The 19,425-nt window shown below is 39.7% G+C and overlaps 1 protein-coding gene across 1 annotated transcript in view; it reads right to left on the bottom strand.

Moving 5' to 3' along the window:
• Window positions 1-19,425, bottom strand: part of LOC134350550 (echinoderm microtubule-associated protein-like 6) — a 392,224-nt gene that overhangs the window by 84,753 nt on the left and 288,046 nt on the right. Inside the window, exons 25-27 of the mRNA XM_063055883.1 lie at window positions 12,972-13,148; window positions 9,030-9,231; window positions 2,897-3,023 (exon numbers count right to left, since the gene is read on the bottom strand). Coding sequence (XP_062911953.1) covers window positions 2,897-3,023; window positions 9,030-9,231; window positions 12,972-13,148 — 506 coding nt within the window. The remainder of the gene's footprint in view (window positions 1-2,896; window positions 3,024-9,029; window positions 9,232-12,971; window positions 13,149-19,425) is intronic.

The raw sequence follows: 19,425 nt of genomic DNA, 5'->3' as shown, positions 1-19,425 counted from the left end.
AACAAATTGGTTTTAGAAGTCACATAATTAAGTAAATGGAGATCATTTTGTGCAGTCAAGGTGCTTCAATTGATTGTAGTAAAAATACACTTGTATCTGGAAAGTCCAACCGCTGTTGAGTCAATATCCTGGCAAACACTGCACCAGTTGCAATTTAATGGGACAGTGGCAAAGAGAAAACCACTGCTGAAAAGAACTCACATGAAATCTTGGCTTGAGTTTATTGGAAGGTATGTGGGAGACTCTGAAGTCAGCAGGAAGAAGCTTCTATGGTTTGAGGAAATCAGACTAAACGCTATGTTTGGCATAAACCAAACAACACACATCATCAAACACACACCATCCCTACCATGAAGCATGGTGGTGGCTGCATTATGCTGCGGGGATGCTTCCCTGCAGCAGGCTCTGTAAGGTTTGCGAAGGTAGAGGGTAAAATGAATGCAGTGAAATACAGGGTAACCCTGGAGGAAATCCTGATGCAGTCTGCAAGAGAACTGCGACGAGAAGATTTGTTTTCCAGCAAAACAATGACCACAAGCCTAAAGCCAAAGCTACACAGGAATGGCTTAAAATCAACAAAGTTAATGTCCTGGAGTGGCCAGGTCAGAGTCTAGACCTCAATCCAATTGAGAATTTGTGGCCGGACTTGAAAAGGACTGTTTCCCATGATCCCCATGCAATATGACAGAGCTTGAGCAGTTTTGTAAAGAAGAATGAGGAAAACTTGCAGTGTCCAGATGTGCAAAACTGATAGAGACCTATCCACACAGACTCAAGGCTGTAATTGCTGCTAAAGGTGCATCTACTAAAAACTGACTTGAAGGGTGTAAGTAATTATGCAATTAATTTTTCTATTTACTTATAATAAATTTAGACCAATTTGGAGAAAATTTGTTTTCACTTTGACAAGTCTTTTCTGTTGATCAGCGTCAAAAAAGCCAAATCAAATCCACTGTGATTCAATGTTCAGAAACAGTAAAACATGAAAATTTCCAAGGAGTGTGCATACTTTTTATAGGCACTGTACATGGACAGTAGGGATATAGGGGGCTGTGGCTCTGGTAAAGGTTGATGTGAGTAGGCAGTTTAAATGGTTTTGGCATGGACTAGACGGAGTGAAGTGTTTGTTTTTATGCTGTACTTCTCTATGACTGAACATGGACGCCTACTAGGTGAACAAATTCTATGTTTAAATTATGTTTGGTACTGGAAGCAGATTCTGTAAAATTATCTTCATGCAGTCATATCGTGAAAATAGTTAAAAACGTGGAAAAGGCTGAATTTTTAATATTGCTTGTACAAAATTTAGTAAAGTAGTGAGGGCTAATAAACGGAAAAATGAGATTAAACTGGTAATGACTGGCAGGCCAACACATCTTGTACTTAAGTGTTAAATTCTATTCTGTACAAGGCTCAAGACATCATGTCTTGAGCCTTACAACAGAATAGGGTGTGTAAGACTTTTTTCAATTTGTTCCCCAATTACTGAGTGCGTGGAGAGCCAGAGAAAAAGTGGTCTGCTGTAAGAGGGCTTGCAGTGGAGAAAGTCGTTGTGAAGAGGAGTAAAAAGATCCACATGTAACTTCATGGGCTCAGAGTTGGTCTTGCTGAAGCAGCCCATTTTAGGAAGAATGGAAGCTCCCAGGTGTAGAATGAGGTGAGGGGTGAGGGGTAAGGGGATGTGGCATTTTATTTACACAGAACGCTACTGGAACTGGCCACTTGGCCCACAATATCTGTATTGAGCATGATGCCAAGTTAATCTCTTCTGCTCCCACATGATCAGCAGTATATCCCAATTATAAAAATTTTTTTAACCATCTTTTCATACATTGTAACAATATTATGTGTGGTCAAACTTTTAAAAATGACCGGGTTTTGTGGACATTGCCAGAAGTTCCACACAGAGCTGCCAATAGTTTCCTATGCAACTGGCATCTAGTTTTGGCATGCAGTACAGGTGATGGTACAGAATTTGGCGGCAGCCCACTATGCAACAGGTCTTTGTGACGTACCTAATGCTTGAGCTGAATGTAAACCTGTGGCAATTTCTCAGCACTTATACCAGGCTACATATAGTTACTATATATAATTGCATATATATGTAGGCTACATAACTATTTGTGCTGTATGCTGTGTTTTGCACCTTGGCCCTGGAGGAACGTTGTTTTGTTTAGCTGAATACATAGCAGGGTTGAATGGCAATTCAACTTGAACTTGAGCTTGGAATTCAGCTTATCAATTTATGCTTAATTGCATCTGGTAAAAGAACAGTGAGACCATTCATCTGCAAGTTTGAATTCATGCATCCTTTAAATTCATTAGTTTTTCAATATATTCATTTATATGTTTTGTTTGTTTAAACTTACTAATTATTTTATAGAGTTATCGAAAAGTACAGCACATCAACAGGTCCTTTAGTCCATCTAGTCCGTGCTATTTTAATAAATGCAATTTTTCCTAGTTTTGGAATGTTTTTCAAAGAAATAATCAATACTTTTCCCAGTTTCAACTGCTAGCTAAGCTGGGTAATAGGCTCAGACAGCTGTGAAAGCATTTTTTCCAGCACTTCCATGGGCAGATATTATTCTGCCCTTCTCTAGCTCTGCATCATCACTATATAGAGCTTCAACGTTAAAGACAGAGCTGGCTTTGTGCAACAGATTGTCCATGTGAAATGTACTAAATGCTGAGCTCTTTCATGGGTCAAGCAAATGGAAACCAATACACCAAAAACATTCAACTTGTGCTGTGAATTTTTGTGTCACATATAAACACAATGTATAAAATTCATCAGTGAGTATAACAACCTTAAAATGCATAAGAAATTAACAAAGTTCTTATTAATCTGTAACTATACAAATCATTATCAAAAGCATTCAAACCAATAACATACCTTTCCTCTGTTGAGACTTCTTTTGGCTGTAGATGTGGCTTTGTGCCTGACATCTCCCTGATACTAACTGCATAGATTTTGGTTGTATAATCGATGGATTTCTCTCTTGCAACGTCACTGTCATAGCCTAATGAAATACAAATATAACATTGTTTTTGAAAGCCAAGAACCTACCTTTCTATGTTGAAATATTGTTTTCAAGGTCGCGTTTTGTACTTTTTAAATGCATGGATTTATAGAATTAAAACCATCGGTCTCCTGCAAATATTAATTAGACAAGACGAAAAACTTCAGCATTGCAACTAATCAAGATAGTCTGAATTCAGATGACAAAATTGCAAAGTCCCTAAAATTGAAAACATAATACTTACGGGCTTTGCACATCAGGAATCCTATATCATTATATTTTAGCATTACTGAAAGTTTGTCAATGCTGCTTAAAGTCAGTCTTCACCACTTAAAGGCAAAGTACCCTACATAATGCCTACTGTGGTACAGAGATAATTTAGAATAGTGCGACACAATGAACCATGAATACTGATGACAAGACATGTTAGCACCAAGGGTTCCTCAAGATTTCAAAGGAAGGATATTCTCTATTCACAATGGGAAGAGAAAGCTCTTCAGAAATAAGTCAAGAAAACAAAGAAAACAAACCACCTTGTAAATCACTGTCAGGAAACAAATCACAGTGACCTAGAAATGTTGTTTCAAGAGTGTAATGACCTTACATGAATGGCCAAAGTCACTGAATGCACTTTTAATGCTTCTTACTACTGATTACATCAGTAGCTACAGCCAGAACTCAGCCTATGTCCACACTAGACCGGATAATTTTGAAAACGCCGGTTTTGCGTAAAAACTATAGGTGTCCACACCAAGCGTTTTTAAAAATACCTCCGTCCCCATTAAAACGGATATTTGGTCGAATCTCCTCCTACTGGGCATACGCAGGACACATCTACAGAAAACAAGTGACACGTTTGGTGTCGAATCTTGATGTGAAAGTGCGTACTTGTGCAGTTACAGACTAGAAAAACTTAAAAGGAAATTGCCAAATGACGGACAGCTGTTGACTCCTGCGCAGGACGACTTAAAACAAATACTGGAGCGTTTGGAGGCAACTGACAGGGAGTTCACGAACAGTATGATCCAGCTGATGATGAACATTGAAAAACTGACTAACTCTGTTGCATTAAGAAAGCACCTTGTTAAATGTATAAAACGTGTCTGCATCAGTGTTATCTTGTATGTCCATACAATGTTACATTAGGCTGTTACACATCTATTGTCAGAGAAGTACTTGCATAAATAGGTAAACCACCTTCATACAAGCAAGGACAGGAAACAGGGCAAAGTGAGTATACTTACTTATTCAGTAAGTTATAGGTCAAAGTATTTGGTGAGTACGTTTCTAACTCTTCTGGCTTCAGTCTCATTGCCGTCTGTTCTGAAATTGTTAGGTTGTGTGGGGGGGTTACGTTCAAGAAAACAATGAAATGCAGCGCTGCTGCCACCATCTGTTCCGGCACGTCATGACAGCGTTTTTAGAAATCTCTGGTTACCCCGTCCACACTACTCTGCCCAATCGGCGTTTTGAAAATTTACACACTCTGGAGGGCATTTTAGAAAAGCTCTGTTTTCAGGAGAGGAAAACATTGTTTCAGTGTGGACGGAGGGTCAAAACGAAGAGAAAAAGCTTCGGTTACGGATTTATCCGGTCTAGTGTGGACGGAGCCTCAGTTCACCACATCAATAGGTGTCACCTACCAAAAAAACTACAAGTGACATTTATTATCTTTACTTCAGAATCAGAATCAGTTTTATTATCACTGGCACGTTAGATGAAATTTGTTAACTTAGTACAGCAGCAGTTCAATACATAATCTAGTAGAGAAAAATAATAATAAACAAGTAAATCAATTACAGTATACGTATATTGAATAGATTAAAAAAGTGCAAAAACCAGAAATACTGTATACTAAAAAATGTGAGGTAGTGTCCAAGGATTCAATGTCCATTTAGGATTCAGATGGCAGAGGGGAAGAAGCTGTTCCTGAATCATTGAGTGTGAACCTTCAGGCTTCTGTACCTCCTACTTGATGGTTAACAGTGAGAAAAGGGCATGCCCTGGGTGCTACAAGTCCTTAATAATGGACGCCGTCTTTCTGAGACACCACTCCCTGAAGATGTCCTAGGTACTTTGTAGGATAGTCCCAAGATGGAGCTGACTAGATTTACAACCCTCTTCAGCTTCTGTTGATCCTGTGTCGTAGTCCCCCCCACCGCGCCCCCCCCATACCAAACAGTGATGCAGCCTGTCAGAATGCTCTCCATGGTACAATTATAGAAGTTTTTGAGTGTATTTGTTGACATGCCAAATCTCTTCAAACTCCTAATGAAGTGTAGCTACTGTCTTGCCTTCTTTATAACTGCATTGATATGTTGGGACCAGGTTAGATCCTCAGAGATCTTGACACCCAGGAACTTGAAACTGCTTCCTCTCTCCACTTCTGATCCCTCTATGAGGATTAGTATGTGTTCCTTTGTCTTACCCTTTCTGAAGTCCACAGTCAGCTCTTTTGTCTTACTGACATTGAGTACCAGGTTGTTGCTGTGGCACCACTCCACTAGTTGGTATATCTCACTCCTGTATGCCTTCTCATCACCACCTGAGATTCTACCAACAATGGCTGTATTGTCTGCAAATTTATAGATGGTATTTGAGTTATGCCTAGCCACATAGTCATGGGTATATAGAGAGTAGAGCAGTGGGCTAAGCACACAGCCCTGAGGTGCATCAGTGTTGATCGTCAGCAAGGAGGATATGTTCCACCAATCCGCACAGATTGTGGTCTTGCAGTTAGGAAGTCGAGGATCCAATTGCAGAGATATAGAGGCCCAGGTTCTGCAACTTCTCAATCAGGATTGTGGGAATGATGGCTTTAAATGTTAAGCTATAGTCAATGAACAGCATCCTGACATAGGTGTTTGTGTTGTCCAGGTGGTCAAAAGCCGTGTGGAGAGCCATTGAGATTGCGTCTGCCATTGACCTGTTGTGGCGATAGGCAAATTGCAATGGGTTCAGATCTTTGCTGAGGCAGGAGTTCAGTCTAGTCATCATCAACCTCTCAAAGCATTTCATCACTATAGATATGAGTGCTTCCCGGCGATGGTCATTAAGGCCGCCACATGATTCTTCGTAGGCACTAATATAATTGTTGCCTTTTTGAAGCAAGTGTGAACTTCCGCCGGTAGGACTGAGAGGCTGAAAATGTCTTTGAATACTCCCACTAGTTGGTTGGCACAGGTTTTCAGAACCTCACCAATGCTGTAAGGAGTGGAGTAAAGTTAATAAAAGGAGTGAACACGAGGAAATCTGCAGAGGCTGGAAATTCAAACAACACACACAAAATGCTGGTGGAACGCAGCAGGCCAGGCAGCATCTGTAGGAAGAGGTACAGTCAACACCTCGGGCCGAGACCCTTCGTCAGGATTGACGAAGGGTCTCGGCCTGAAACTTCGACTGTACTTCTTCCTAGAGATGCTACCTGGCCTGCTGCGTTCCACCAGCATTTTGTGCGTGTTGCATAAAAGGAGTGAAGTTGCCTCCCCACCTGTTTTTGATTTTCTATGTCCTTGGCAACATTGTTGGCAGAATCTCAGATGGTAATGAGGAGGCATGTCAGTAAGACCTAGAATTTGTTTGTAGGCTTCAGGAAGGGGATATTGGTGGAACACATACAAGTTCTCATCAGCGGGTCAGCAGTGGAAAGAGTGAGCAGCTTCAAGTTCCTGGGTATCAACATCTCTGAAGATCTAACCTAGCCTCAACATATTGGTTCAATTATGAAGAAGACAGGCAATGGCTATATTTCATTAGGAGTTTGAGGAGATTTGCTATGTCACCAAAGAGACTGGTAAATTTCTATAGATGTATCATGGAGAGCATTCTGACTGGTCGCACCATCCTCTAATATAGAGGCACAATGCACAGGATTGGAAAAAGCTGCAGAGAGTTGTAGATGGTGCCAGTCCCATCATGGGTACTAGCTTTCCCACCATCAAGGACATCTTTAAATGGCGATGCCTTAAGGAGGAAATATCCATCATGAAAGGACTCTCACCATCCAGCATGTGCCCTCTTCTCATTACTTCCATCAAGGAGGAGTAGTGGAGCCTGAAGATATACACTCATTGTTTTAGGAACAGCTTCTTCCCCCCCGCCATCAGATTTCTGAACAGTCCATGAACCCATGAACACTATCTCACTATTCATTTCTCTTTTTGCACTATTTATTTTTTATACATTCTTGTTGTAATTTCTAAGAGTTGTTATGTATTGCACTGTACTGCTGTCACAAAGCAACAAATTTCATGACATATGTCAATGATGATAAACTTAATTCTGATTCTCCACTCCATCTGCCCATCACCCAAACACTCCTCCCTCTAGTATTTCCATTTGCCAACTCCACTTTCATTTGGTTCTATGCTCCACCTTTCTCTTCTATCAACTTTCATCAACTGCAACCTTTTGTCACCTCCACTCAGCCACTGACACTATTTCCACTTTTCCCCTATCCATCTGTTATCACTCCTCAGCTGGATCCAAATATTACTTGCCTGATCTTGTTCCTTACTTCGTTATACCAGCTATCTCCCTTCTATATGAAAAGTCTCAGCTCTAGAAGTCATAGAGCAATACAGTATGGATACAAGTCTTTCAGCCAAAGAGGCCTTGCCAACTGCAATACCCAACCAGATTGTCCCAGTTTGCTGTGTTCAGCTCATATCCCCCTAAACCCCACCCCCCTACATACCTGTCCAAGTGCTTCTTAAATTATACTATTGTAACTGTCTCAAAAGTCTCTTCTTGGTAGCTTGTTCGATATACTCACCAGCCTGTGGATGGAAAAGTTGCCTCTCAGGTCCATTTCAAATCTTTGCCCTAAATCTATACGCCCTAGTTTTGGATTCCCCTATGCTAGGGAAAGGACTATTACTGCCCATCTTATCTATTTTAAACATTTCTATGTCACCTCTCATTCTCTTATGTTACAAGGAACAATGACTTAGACATGGCTAAACTGTCTGTTTTATAGCCTTTAGAACACAGCTAACCTATTCATTACTCTATAATTCATAATCAATTCAAATGATTAAGCTCAATTTGTTATTGTCTTCAAGCTACACAGCAACCTGCATTTAGTATCTTTACCACTGTGTAAAGTTTTCCAATGGATGCACAAGATATCAGAAGAGGAGGAAGATTTCTGAAGGATTTCAGGGGTTACATTAAGAGCCAAAGTTGACTTCATTTCCCTCCAAGTCGTCCATCCTCTCATCTAGAAGCATGACTTCTTGTCATGCTTTGTGACATGCTCAAATCGAAAAGGAAGAACAACCAGATGATTCACATCTGGACGAAATCCATTTCTCTTACAACTTTTAGATCTTTGGCAATAGTTAGTACTAATTACTGTAGATTACTGAAGCATTCAGTGAGTATTTAATTCATGTTTATGTACAAGATACTATGAAGTGTATACTGCTAAACTTTTGAAAATGGCAGCAGTGGCAGCAAGTCAACATATGTACTGATACATTATGACGTCAGCTCTTCATACTGCCACTGGACATTTAGTACTTGTGCGTGCCTCTGCTCTTCAAAAACTATTTTTGAACATTAAGAGCTGATTACTTCTGATCTTCTCCTCCTTTCAAGACTTAAGGTATCAAAATAGCTTGTCGCTTTAGTGTAGTACAGTTCTTAAAGCAGTTGAAAAATTAAGCAAGGCATTTCAACAAAGTTTCGGATTGAAATTCAGTTCTAAAGCTGAACAAGTTAAAGGAAGCAGAGTACTATGGAAAAGAAAATTTGTTTGAGAAAAATGACAACCAAAATTACGTATGAGCATTTTCCATCAGTCAATCCAAACTGAAGTGACTGGGGTTTCTTGCTGTAGTCTTGAAAACTTCAGGGCAAGCTGAAATCTGAGCAAAACCCTCTATGGGCTTATCTATTATGGGTTTATTTATTACACTGGTCCATTTCCTAAAGTTTTCCCACAAAATGGCAGTTTCACCACAACCGTGGGTTTCTAAGATGATTCATAAATTTTAAGTTTACCTCCATCCTCATCAGTGTCAGTATCAGATTCTTCGCTGTCCACAGGCTTCTTGTCCCTGTTTCCATCAGTTTCCTGACTCCAGATCATCAAAGCAGTATCAGCACCACCCACTGACAGCAACAAGCTGTCATCCTGAGCCCACCTCACATTCGTGACATGTGCACTGTGGCCCACATACTTCTTAAACTTTGCATATTGACCCTTAAGAGAGAAAAAGTTGCATTATGTAAATACTTATACTTTCTGCATAATTCTTATGCAACTTTTAGATTAGATGTTAATTTTGATATTTCACGACTTGATTATTTTGAATGCTGTATTTCTGTAATTTCTGGTTTCCTTAATCATGATTTACATAGCACAATAGAAAAAAGTGACAGAGACAAGAGTGGGCAACATACAATGACAGGATAACTTATAATGAGGAATGAGGAAATAACAGAATAATCAAACAATTGTTCTGTGCCTGTTTTCACAGAATAAAATATGCTGGATATACTGGAAAATCAACTGCATAAAACAATGAAGGAAGTAAATATTAATCAAAAATTAGTACAAGTTGTTGGGCTTGGAAGCTGATAAATCCCAAGGACTCAATGATTTACAATGAAGTTGTAAAAATGGTCAACTCTAAGGAAAGTGAATATCTTGGCTGTTCCAATGTGATACAGATTCTGGAAATATTTTGGAAGACTGAAAGATATTAAATATGATTCCATGATTTAAGAAAGGAGGAACAGCTAAAATGGAGGACTATCAACCCTTTAGTGTAGTATCAGTTGCTGGGAAATTGCAAATTCCCATTTAGAAGTGAGGCCTCAATTGTTGTAATCTATAATGAATTATATATTAACAGAACATATCAAAAAGAATAATAGGATTGAACAAAGCCAATACAGGGACTTATGAAAGAAAATCATGTTTGAAAAATCTGCTTGAAATGTGACTGGCAAGGGTGAACCAGTGGATAGTGGTGTATTTGGATTTTCAGTAGACAAGGCCTTACTCAGGAATGGGGTAATATATTGATAATCAAGTATTGATTACTGGACATAAAGCAGAGTAGGAATATATGATTTGTGTTTGGATGGCAGGCTGAACCTTTTGCAGTATTGTAGCGATTTGGGCCAACTTTTCACAATCTCTATCAACTATTTGAATGGTGAAACATTAGGTAGTATTTGAGTGTGCATGATCACAAGTTGCTAAAGGTCAACATACAAGTGAATCAAGTGATTAAGAGGAAAATGTTTTATTAGCTTTAGTTAGAAAAGGATTCGTATGCAGGAATAAGATCACACTTGCAATATTGTGTATAGTTTCAGCTTCCTTAAGATGTCTTGCCATTGAGGGAATGTAAGAAAGATTCATTACACTATTTCCAACAATGGCAGGTTTGCCATATGAGGAGAGGTTTATATTGGTTAAATATTCATGAATAAGGTGTTCATGTTGGGTGTTGGAGATCAACTGAAAGGAGAAAGTATATAGTTAATTGGAGAACCCTTAGTAGCATTGCAGTCAAAGGGACCTTGGGGGTCAGGTCCTTACTTCACTGAAAGTAGCTACACGAGTTGATAAGGAAGTAAAGAAGGCATATGACACACTTGCTCTCATTGGTATGGTGTGTTAAGTATAAGAGTAAGTTTTATAAAACTTGCATTGTTCTCTTTAGAGGCTGATAGAGGTTTATCTTAAAATTACGAGAGGCATCAATGGGGTAGACAGATATTTTTCCCAGGTGGAAATGTCAAACAGCATAGCACATGCTTCTAAGGTTAGAGGCTGAATGCTTAAAGCTGACGAGGGGCAACTTTCTTTTTTAAACACGAAAGGTTACACAGGGTAGTAGTGAAATCAGGCAGTTTGATAGACTTTAAGAGATCTTCATGTGAATGTGAAGGGAATGGAGAAATGTGGATGATAAACAGGAGGACATTTACTCTAAATATCAGCACAACATCATGGGCCAAATGACTTGTCAGTGCTGCACTGTACAGTGTCATATAGAAGACTTGGATATGATTGAGTCTGATTCAGGGGCAACATCATGATTCATGCTGCAAAGGTTCTGCAGAAGGGCACAGGATTCATCCACTGACACCTTCCAGCATATCAACAATGTGATGAGCTATAATGGAGCTATGCATGTTTAGGAATTATTCTGCAATGTTGACATCTTAATTTTATTGAATGATATCTGGCAAATTAACAAAGATGAAAGTCAACTTTGAATACTGAGTCCAACTATTATTGAAGAGGAGTTAACATATTATGTTCTAAAGGAGAGACAAGGTGAGTCAACTTTGTTAGTATTATGGATAACACTCCAACATGGTACATCCTGAATCAATTACTTCAGTGCATATAACACTTCGAGTTGATGGACTGAGCCATGTTCAAAGACTCAGAAGATCTGAACCTCATGGAATTTATAAAAATAATTTGTGGACAAGTGTATCTCCATAAAATCAGAGTCTTTTCTGAGCAGAAGCCAAGAGATAAGAAATCTGCTGAGGGCTAGATTGGTGGCATTTCAGACTGGCAATCCAGGAAAGTACAAGTTGTTCAGGATGATCTCTGGAAGGCCAACTGACATGCAAAGTGGCAATTCTGGACTAAACTTGAATCACAGAGGAATGCTCGACGAAAGTGACAGGGCTTGAATGCAATCAACTCTACAAAGCAAAGCCAAGCAACATAAATGACAACAAGGCTTCGCTCCCAGATGAGCTCAATGCCTTTTATGTTCACTTTGACTGACAGAACGTGGAGCACCTTCATGAACCTCCACAGCGATTCTGTGATCTCTGTTTTTAAGGCCAATGTAAAGGATGTGAATCTACAGAAAGCATCTTGTCCAGACCGCATACAATAAATATTGAAAGGCCCAGATAGAGTTTTCATGGGGAGAGTGTTTTTAAGAAGAGAAAATTTAGGATCGGGCACACAGACTCAGAATAGAATGATGTCCCTTTAGGACAGATACGAGGAGGAATTTCTTTAGCCAGAGGGTGATGAATTTGTGGAAATCTTTGTCATAGAGAGCTATGAAGGCCAAGACATTAGGTATATTTAAAATGGGCGTTGACTGGTACTGGATAAGTAAGAGTGTCAAAGGTTGTACAGAACAGGCATGGGATTGAGAGGGAAAAGAAGTCAGCCATGATTGAATGGCGGGTCAGATTCAGTGGGCTAATTGGCTTAATTTTGCTCCTATGTCTTCAGCTGTTTCTCAAAATTTCAGAGACCCCGAGACTTTGGACTTTGCACATTCACCCTGTAATAGCGTGAGCTCTCTGGATGCTTGGGTTTCTTCCCGCATCCCACAGATGTGTGGGATAGAGGTTAAGTTCACCGCTGTAGATAGTCTTAGTAATACGCAAGTGGTTAGATCTGGGGGTGTTGATAAGACTGTGGGAAGAATAAGAAATAATATTACATTTTGCGTATATGGGGGGGGGTGGATAATGATGGTCAGTGTGGACTCAGCAGGCATAAGGGCCTACCTCAGCGGTGTATCTCTCTGATTCTAAAGGGAAAGTAGTGTTCCAAATTTAGTATCAGCCGCAAACCTTAAATCTGTTATCCCTTTACAGATTGAATCATGTAACTAATTACTTTTTCGGATTGCAACGGTAGAAGCTTCCAACTGTTCAAGCTCATGTTTCAGATGTCCCAGCTCCAATGGACTTTGTTAGAGGTTAAGAACTGACTGAACGTACATACTCCACACCACTGCTTACATGTGCAATATAATGGGATAAAATTGCAAATTATTTTAAGTTTGTACAACTGCATAGCTTTACTAAGGAAGCATGTTTATCGCATATATACTGTATATGTAAGAAAGAATCAAAATAATTTATAAAGATGAATTGAATGATCAGTAAAATATTATTTATTTATAATATAAGCACTACTTGTGCCAATTAATTTACCTTTACAGGGTATGAAAAGAGCTTAATAAAGCCAAAGTCATCCCCTGTCACTAAATGTTTTCCATCTTTGGTTAGACAAGCTGCATTGATATCTGTTATGTCACTATGTGTAGGCCAGATTCCTTCACATGTGGGTCCTAATACACATGTCCACGTAGCCCAATCTATTTTCTCTATCTGAAACAAAGAAAGAATGAAATGGATCTTCAGATACTTTTCACAATTTAACTATATTTACTGTTCTCAAACAGAATAAATTACATCAATGTAACACACAGAAAGTACTGGAGGAACTCAGCAGGTCAGGCACCATCTATTGATTTCCATAGATGCTGCCTGACCTGCTGAGTTCCTCTAGCAGTTTCTGTGCACTGTTTTAGATTTCCAACATCTGCAGACTTTCTCATTAATTATATCAATGTAATAATATTTGGCCAACACAGCGGATGCCAATTAATTGTGCCATCATTTAATCAGGGCAGCCACTTATTTAGGACAACTCTCAAAGAGCAAAAACTAATCGAGGAAATAGCTGGGATTTCCTTTACAGAACTGTTGAAGTTTCTAATTATCGTCAGTCATAAGCACTTCTGTGGCCATTAAAAACTACACCGCGCATAGAGGGAACAGTTTTTAAATAGTGGCAGTTAGGTGTGTTTGTGTTCAAAAAGCAGTCAGTTTTGTCATTCATAGTTGATGAGAATAAGCAGTAAGACAATTCTGATCATAGGCCGAAAAGGGGAAGAAATCCTTCACAGAGTGTATATAGAGTTAGGAAAAAGGCTGAAGATGAGATCCTCCAAGGTAGTTATCTCTGGATTACTTCCTGTGCCACGGGTTTGTGCAGGTAGAAATGGGGTGATACCACGGTTGAATGAGTGGCTGAAGAGATGGTGCAGGGGATAGGGTTTCAAGTTCTTGGATCCTTGGAACCTTTTCTGATGAAGGGGTGACCTGTACAAGAGGGATGGGTTGCACCTGAACCGGAGAGAAACCAATATCCTGGCCAGCAGGTTTGCTTATGCTACTTGGGAGAGTTTAAATTGGTTTTGCAGGGGACTAGGAACTGGAGCTCCAGTCAATAAGGGAAGGATCAGACCAGAAGGTAGATGTCAGGGAAAATATTGAAAGGCAAAATTGAAATAACAAGTATGGTGGCCCAGAGAGTTTAAAGAGCATATATTTTAAGGTTAGGAATATCCTGGGTAAGGGTGATGAACTTAGAGCATGGATCTGTACATGGAATTGCGATGTTGTAGCCATTACTGAAGTTTGGTTGAGAAAGGGGCAGGAATGGGTGATTAGTATACCAGGCTTTTGAAGTTTTAGAAAAGGTAGGGGAGGAGATAAAAGGGAGGAGACAGTATTTATCCACCTTAAGACCTTGGAATTTACCTAGCACTTTTTCCACTGTATTAGCAACGGTATTCACTCCTGATCCCTGGCACTCAAGGACTTCTGGCACAGCACAGACAGATGCAAAGTACCCATTGAGTTTATTTGCCATTATTTGCCCCCTCACCAGCATCATTTTCCAGTGGTCCAATATCAACTCACCTCCCTTTTACTCTTTATATATGTGGAGTGTGCTTAAAGATCAATTGCACAGAATACAGGAAAGGTATGTTCCTGAAGGATGGATGGGAATGGAAAGATAAGGGAATCTTGGATGTCCAGAGAGGTGATGAATTTAGTTAAGAAGAAAAAGAAAAATGTATGTAATGCTTCAGAAGTTAGAATCATATGAAGCACAAGGGGTATAAAAATGTTAGAAAAGAACTAAAGAAGAGAATTGAGAAAGCCAGGAGGGGCCATGAAAAGTCTTTGGCAATCCCAAGGCACGCCATATATACATCAAGAGCAAGAGGATAACTAGGGAGAGGATGGAACTACTGAAAGGAGGGATCATTTACTTGGACACAGAGTGCTTGAGTGAGGTACCTAATGAGTACTTGCTCAAGGAAAAGGATATGGAGGACCAGAAGATCAGTGCTGAATTTATAAATATGTTCGAGCATTTAGAGGTCAAGCAAGAGGAAGTGATGGGCCACCTAATGAGTATTAAGGTGGATAAGTCCCCAGGGCTGGATCAGATTTACCTCAGGTTATTGAAGGAGGCAAGAGATGAGACCGTTGGGCCCTCGACCAGTATCTTTGTGTCCTCTCTAGCCACGGGTGAGGTCCTGGAGGACTGGTGAGTAGCTAACGTTGTACCTCTATTTAAGAAGGGAACAAGGAAAAATTCTGGGAACTATAGATGGGTGAGTCTCACATCACTTTTTAGGGAAATTGCTGGAGAAAACTTTTAGGGACAGGTATATGAATATTTGGAAACCCATGACCTAGTTAGGGAGAGCCAGCCTGGCTTTGTGCGTGGAAGGTTGTGCCTTACCAACTTGACTGAGTTTTTTGATAAGGTGACGAGAGGGATTGATGAGGGTAGGGCAGTGGATGTTACTCTGCATGGATTTTATGGGACCCACAATTGGCTGCTTGGAATCAGAACTGTCTTGTGCATAGAAGACAAAGGGTCATAGTTGAAGGGACTTATTTGAGCTGGAGGTTTGTAATTAGTGGAGTTCCGCAGGGATCTGTATTGGTTCCTTTGCTGTTTGGAATGTATATAACTGACCTGGATGAAAACGTGGATTAGTACATTTGTGGATGATACCAAGAATGGTAGAGTTGTTGATAGTGTAGCAGACTGATAAAAAAAAAATACGGCATGATACAAATCAGTTGCAGATATGGGCAAAGAAATGGCAGATGGGGCTTCACTCAGATAAATGGTAGCTGTTGCACCTTGGTAGGGCAAATGCAAGGAGATGGTACACTGATTCTTAACACTGTTGCTAAGCAGAGGGATCCAAGTTCACTGCTCCTTGAAAATGGCCACACAGGTCAATAAGGTAGTTAAGGCTTATAAGATGCTTGTTTTTATTAATCGAGGCATTGAGTTCAAAAGTTTTGTTATGTTGCAACTTCATAAAACGCTGGTTAGGCCACATCTGGAGTATTGCTTACAGTTCTGGTCACCCCACTATAGGAAGAATGTTGAAGCTTTGGAAAAGGTGCAGCAGAGGTTTACCAGGATGCTGCCAAGAATTAGAGGTCATGTGATATTAGGAGAGGCTGGATAAACTTGGGTTGGTTTCTCTGCAGTGCCAGAGGCTGATGGGAGACCTGATAGAGGTTGACAAGATTGAGGGGCATAGACAGAGTGGACAGAGAGTATGTGTTTCACAGGCTTAAAATATCTAATACCAGAGGGCATGCATTAAAAGGTGAAAGGGGGTAGGTTCAAGGGGGATGTGAAGGGTAAATTTTTTACTCAGAGTCTGGAATGTGCTGGGCTGGTATGGTGGTAGAGACAAATACTTTGGAAGCTTTTAAGAGACATTTGGATAGGCACATGGATGTAAGGGATACAGACACCGTGTAGGTAGGAGAGATTAGTGCTTGAGCAACACACATAAAATGCTGGAGGAACTCATCTATGGAGAAAAGTACAGTCGACGTTTCGGGACGAAGTCCTTCGGCAGGACTGGAGAATAATTACCGAACAACTTCCCAGCTCTTTACTTCATCCCTCCCCCTTCAGATTTCACCTATCACCTGGTGGTTCTCTCTCCCCTCCCCCCACCTTTTAAATCTACTCCTCAGCTTTTTTTTCTCCAGTCATGCCAAAGGGTTTCGGCCCGAAACATCGACTGTATTTTTTTCTATAGATGCTGCCAGGCCTGCTGAGTTTCTCCTGCATTTTGTGTGTTGCTCGGATTTCCAGCATCTGCAGATTTTCTCTTGTTTGGGATTAGTGTTTGGGTGTTTTGATTTGCTTTTTAGCTGATTTGGCACAAAATTGTGGGTCAAATGGCCTTTTCCTGTGATGTACTGCACACTGCGGTTTCAAGCATTCAGGCTTGAAGATGCCAAAAACTGTCGGGAGTGAAAATGAAACAATTTCACTACTTCAACAAGAATTACAAAGAACTTGAAGGTATTGACAATCATCTTGAATGTTACATTGAAAATGAATATTTGGAGGATGCAATTATCAAAAGGATTGTATGAAGGCAGTCCATTATCTGCACTAGGTGTCTGTTCTGATTTTGTTCATTTATAGTCAATCAAAAAAAAAAGGAGGCATACATTAGATCAATTCCTCCATTGATAACTAATAGGAAGTACAGTTTTATAGTACTGTAGTAATGTTGTTATTGTTCTAGCTTGTTCTGTATTTCATTTAAATACATAATGTGTTACTCAGTTAAATGGTAGCTTGCTTTTTATACTTTAACTATTCCCATGCAACTTCAGAGAATTGGGGCAGACACTTAATTGGGCCAAAATGTACTGATGCTCATATGTCCAAATTAACTGGGATCCACTGTATAAAGAAAATTTTGTTCTACAAAGTCAAATTCAATTGAGAATGATAACCTAACCGAAATTTTGCATGTGATAAGTTTTTTTATAGTAAACCACTAAAGGATAACAGTTGTATAAAACAAACTGTGATCAAATCTAGCCTCTTCAATATGTTGTTGGAATCATGGTTTGAGGAAAGGAATTTCTAAGATTTACAGCAGAAAGAAATTTCTCTTCAACTCTGTTCTAAATAGATGATTTCATCTGCTAAGCAAATCCTTTTTGATTCCAAACTCTTTCTGTGAGAAACACTATTTTGGTTAACAGTCTCTTTCAATCTCATATCTTTATGAGATTACATTTCTTTTAAATTCCAGGAAAGATTCAAAGATTCAAAGCATATTTATTATCAAAGTATATATGTAGGATACAACCCTGAGGTTCATCTTCCCACAGACAGCCAAGAGACAAAGAAAAACCATGGAACCCATTCAAAGAAAAATAGCAAACTCTCAACACGTATAAAAGAACAAATCGTTCAAGTGGCAAAAAATAAGTAAACACAGAATATAAAACATCAAAGCACAAAGTCATCGAAATAGTCCAGGTATGTTCAGTTTAGTCCAATTCAGTTCAATTTAGCGCTGTGTCATTCATTGACTGCAAGTCGCAGAGCCTGCTATTCATATTGGACCACAATACAAAACAAATGCATTACCTCTGGAATGAATCGAGTGAATCTACATTGTATTAAACTTCAAGTTCATCCTTCTGGGATCCATTCTCTTTCACGATGGACGTGTAGCCCTTCTTCCATCAGCTGTTTCACTGTCATTACTACTCACAATTAGATATAGCGTGACTGCAGAATTTCAAGCTGATTTGAGAGATTTTCCTCTTTAGCAAGCATGCAAACCTGTTTTGCAATTTCATTAGAATGACAGCTCATTTTGAGACAGATCCAACCAGATTCTCTCCATCAAAGTTACCCACCATTTTACAGAACTTCTGCTTAGCCTCAATGACTTCTCTTTTGGCTTCTCCCACTTTCTCAAAACCAAAAGGCATTCACATGGGCCCATGTTATGCCAGCAATGTGGAGCAATCCATATTCCAAACCTACATTGACACCACTTCCCAATCCTTTCTCCACTACGTTGATGACTGTATTGGTGCCATTTCCTGAATCCAATTGGAGTTCTCAAATTTTTCACCTCGCCACCAACTTCCGCCCTGCCCTCAAATTCATTTAATACGTCTCTAACCACTCTATTTCTTTTCTTGATCTCTCAAATCCATCTCAGGAGACAGACCATTGATTAACATCTACTACAAACCCACAGATACCCACAGCTACCTTGAATACATCATTTCTCACACTCTGTCACTTGCAAGTTGGCCATTCCCTTTTCTCAGTTCCTCTGTTCTACAGCATCTTTTCTCACTCAGGCTATCCAAGTTGTTCCCCTTTTTCAGTAAACAGGCCTCTCTCACTGCTATTGATAGAGCCCCCAGCTGCATCTCTATATCTCATACTTCTACTCTCAAACCCCATCTTCACACAGTCAGAACAGGGTCCTTTGGTTCACATGTACCACCCCATCAGCCGACACATTCAACACAGCAGTCATCACAACTTTTGTCATCGACAACATGACCCCGCCACCAGGCACATACTCCCTTAAATTGTCCATTAAGTGTGCCATTAATACTGCTGGAAAACCTGTGAACAGTACACGAGAACACTGGTGCAGAAAATTAGAGCTTAGACCCTTTAATCATGGCCAAAGGGTATGCAGGTAACAGCTAGAAAATTAGGTAACAAATACAGTGCTATATTTTGCACTCCTAAGCCCTCAAAGACCATTTGCAAGAGTAGCAAGCCTGCAGAAAATGTAATCACCTTAACCAATACAGTTTTACTCTTAATTTGAATTTTTAACTCAGTCAATGATGTCACAAATACTTGATGTGTGCCTAATAAGCGATGATTCTGCAACATTAAGAATCCTTAGAACAGAGAAGGAGGAAGTATGTGGAAGTACAACTCAACAATAATAGTAAGTGTATAGAAGCTTTGAATATA

Source organism: Mobula hypostoma, chromosome 8, assembly GCF_963921235.1.
Source record: "Mobula hypostoma chromosome 8, sMobHyp1.1, whole genome shotgun sequence".
NCBI classification, from domain to species: Eukaryota; Metazoa; Chordata; class Chondrichthyes; order Myliobatiformes; family Myliobatidae; genus Mobula; species Mobula hypostoma.
This window is presented reverse-complemented; position numbering and strand designations above follow the sequence as displayed.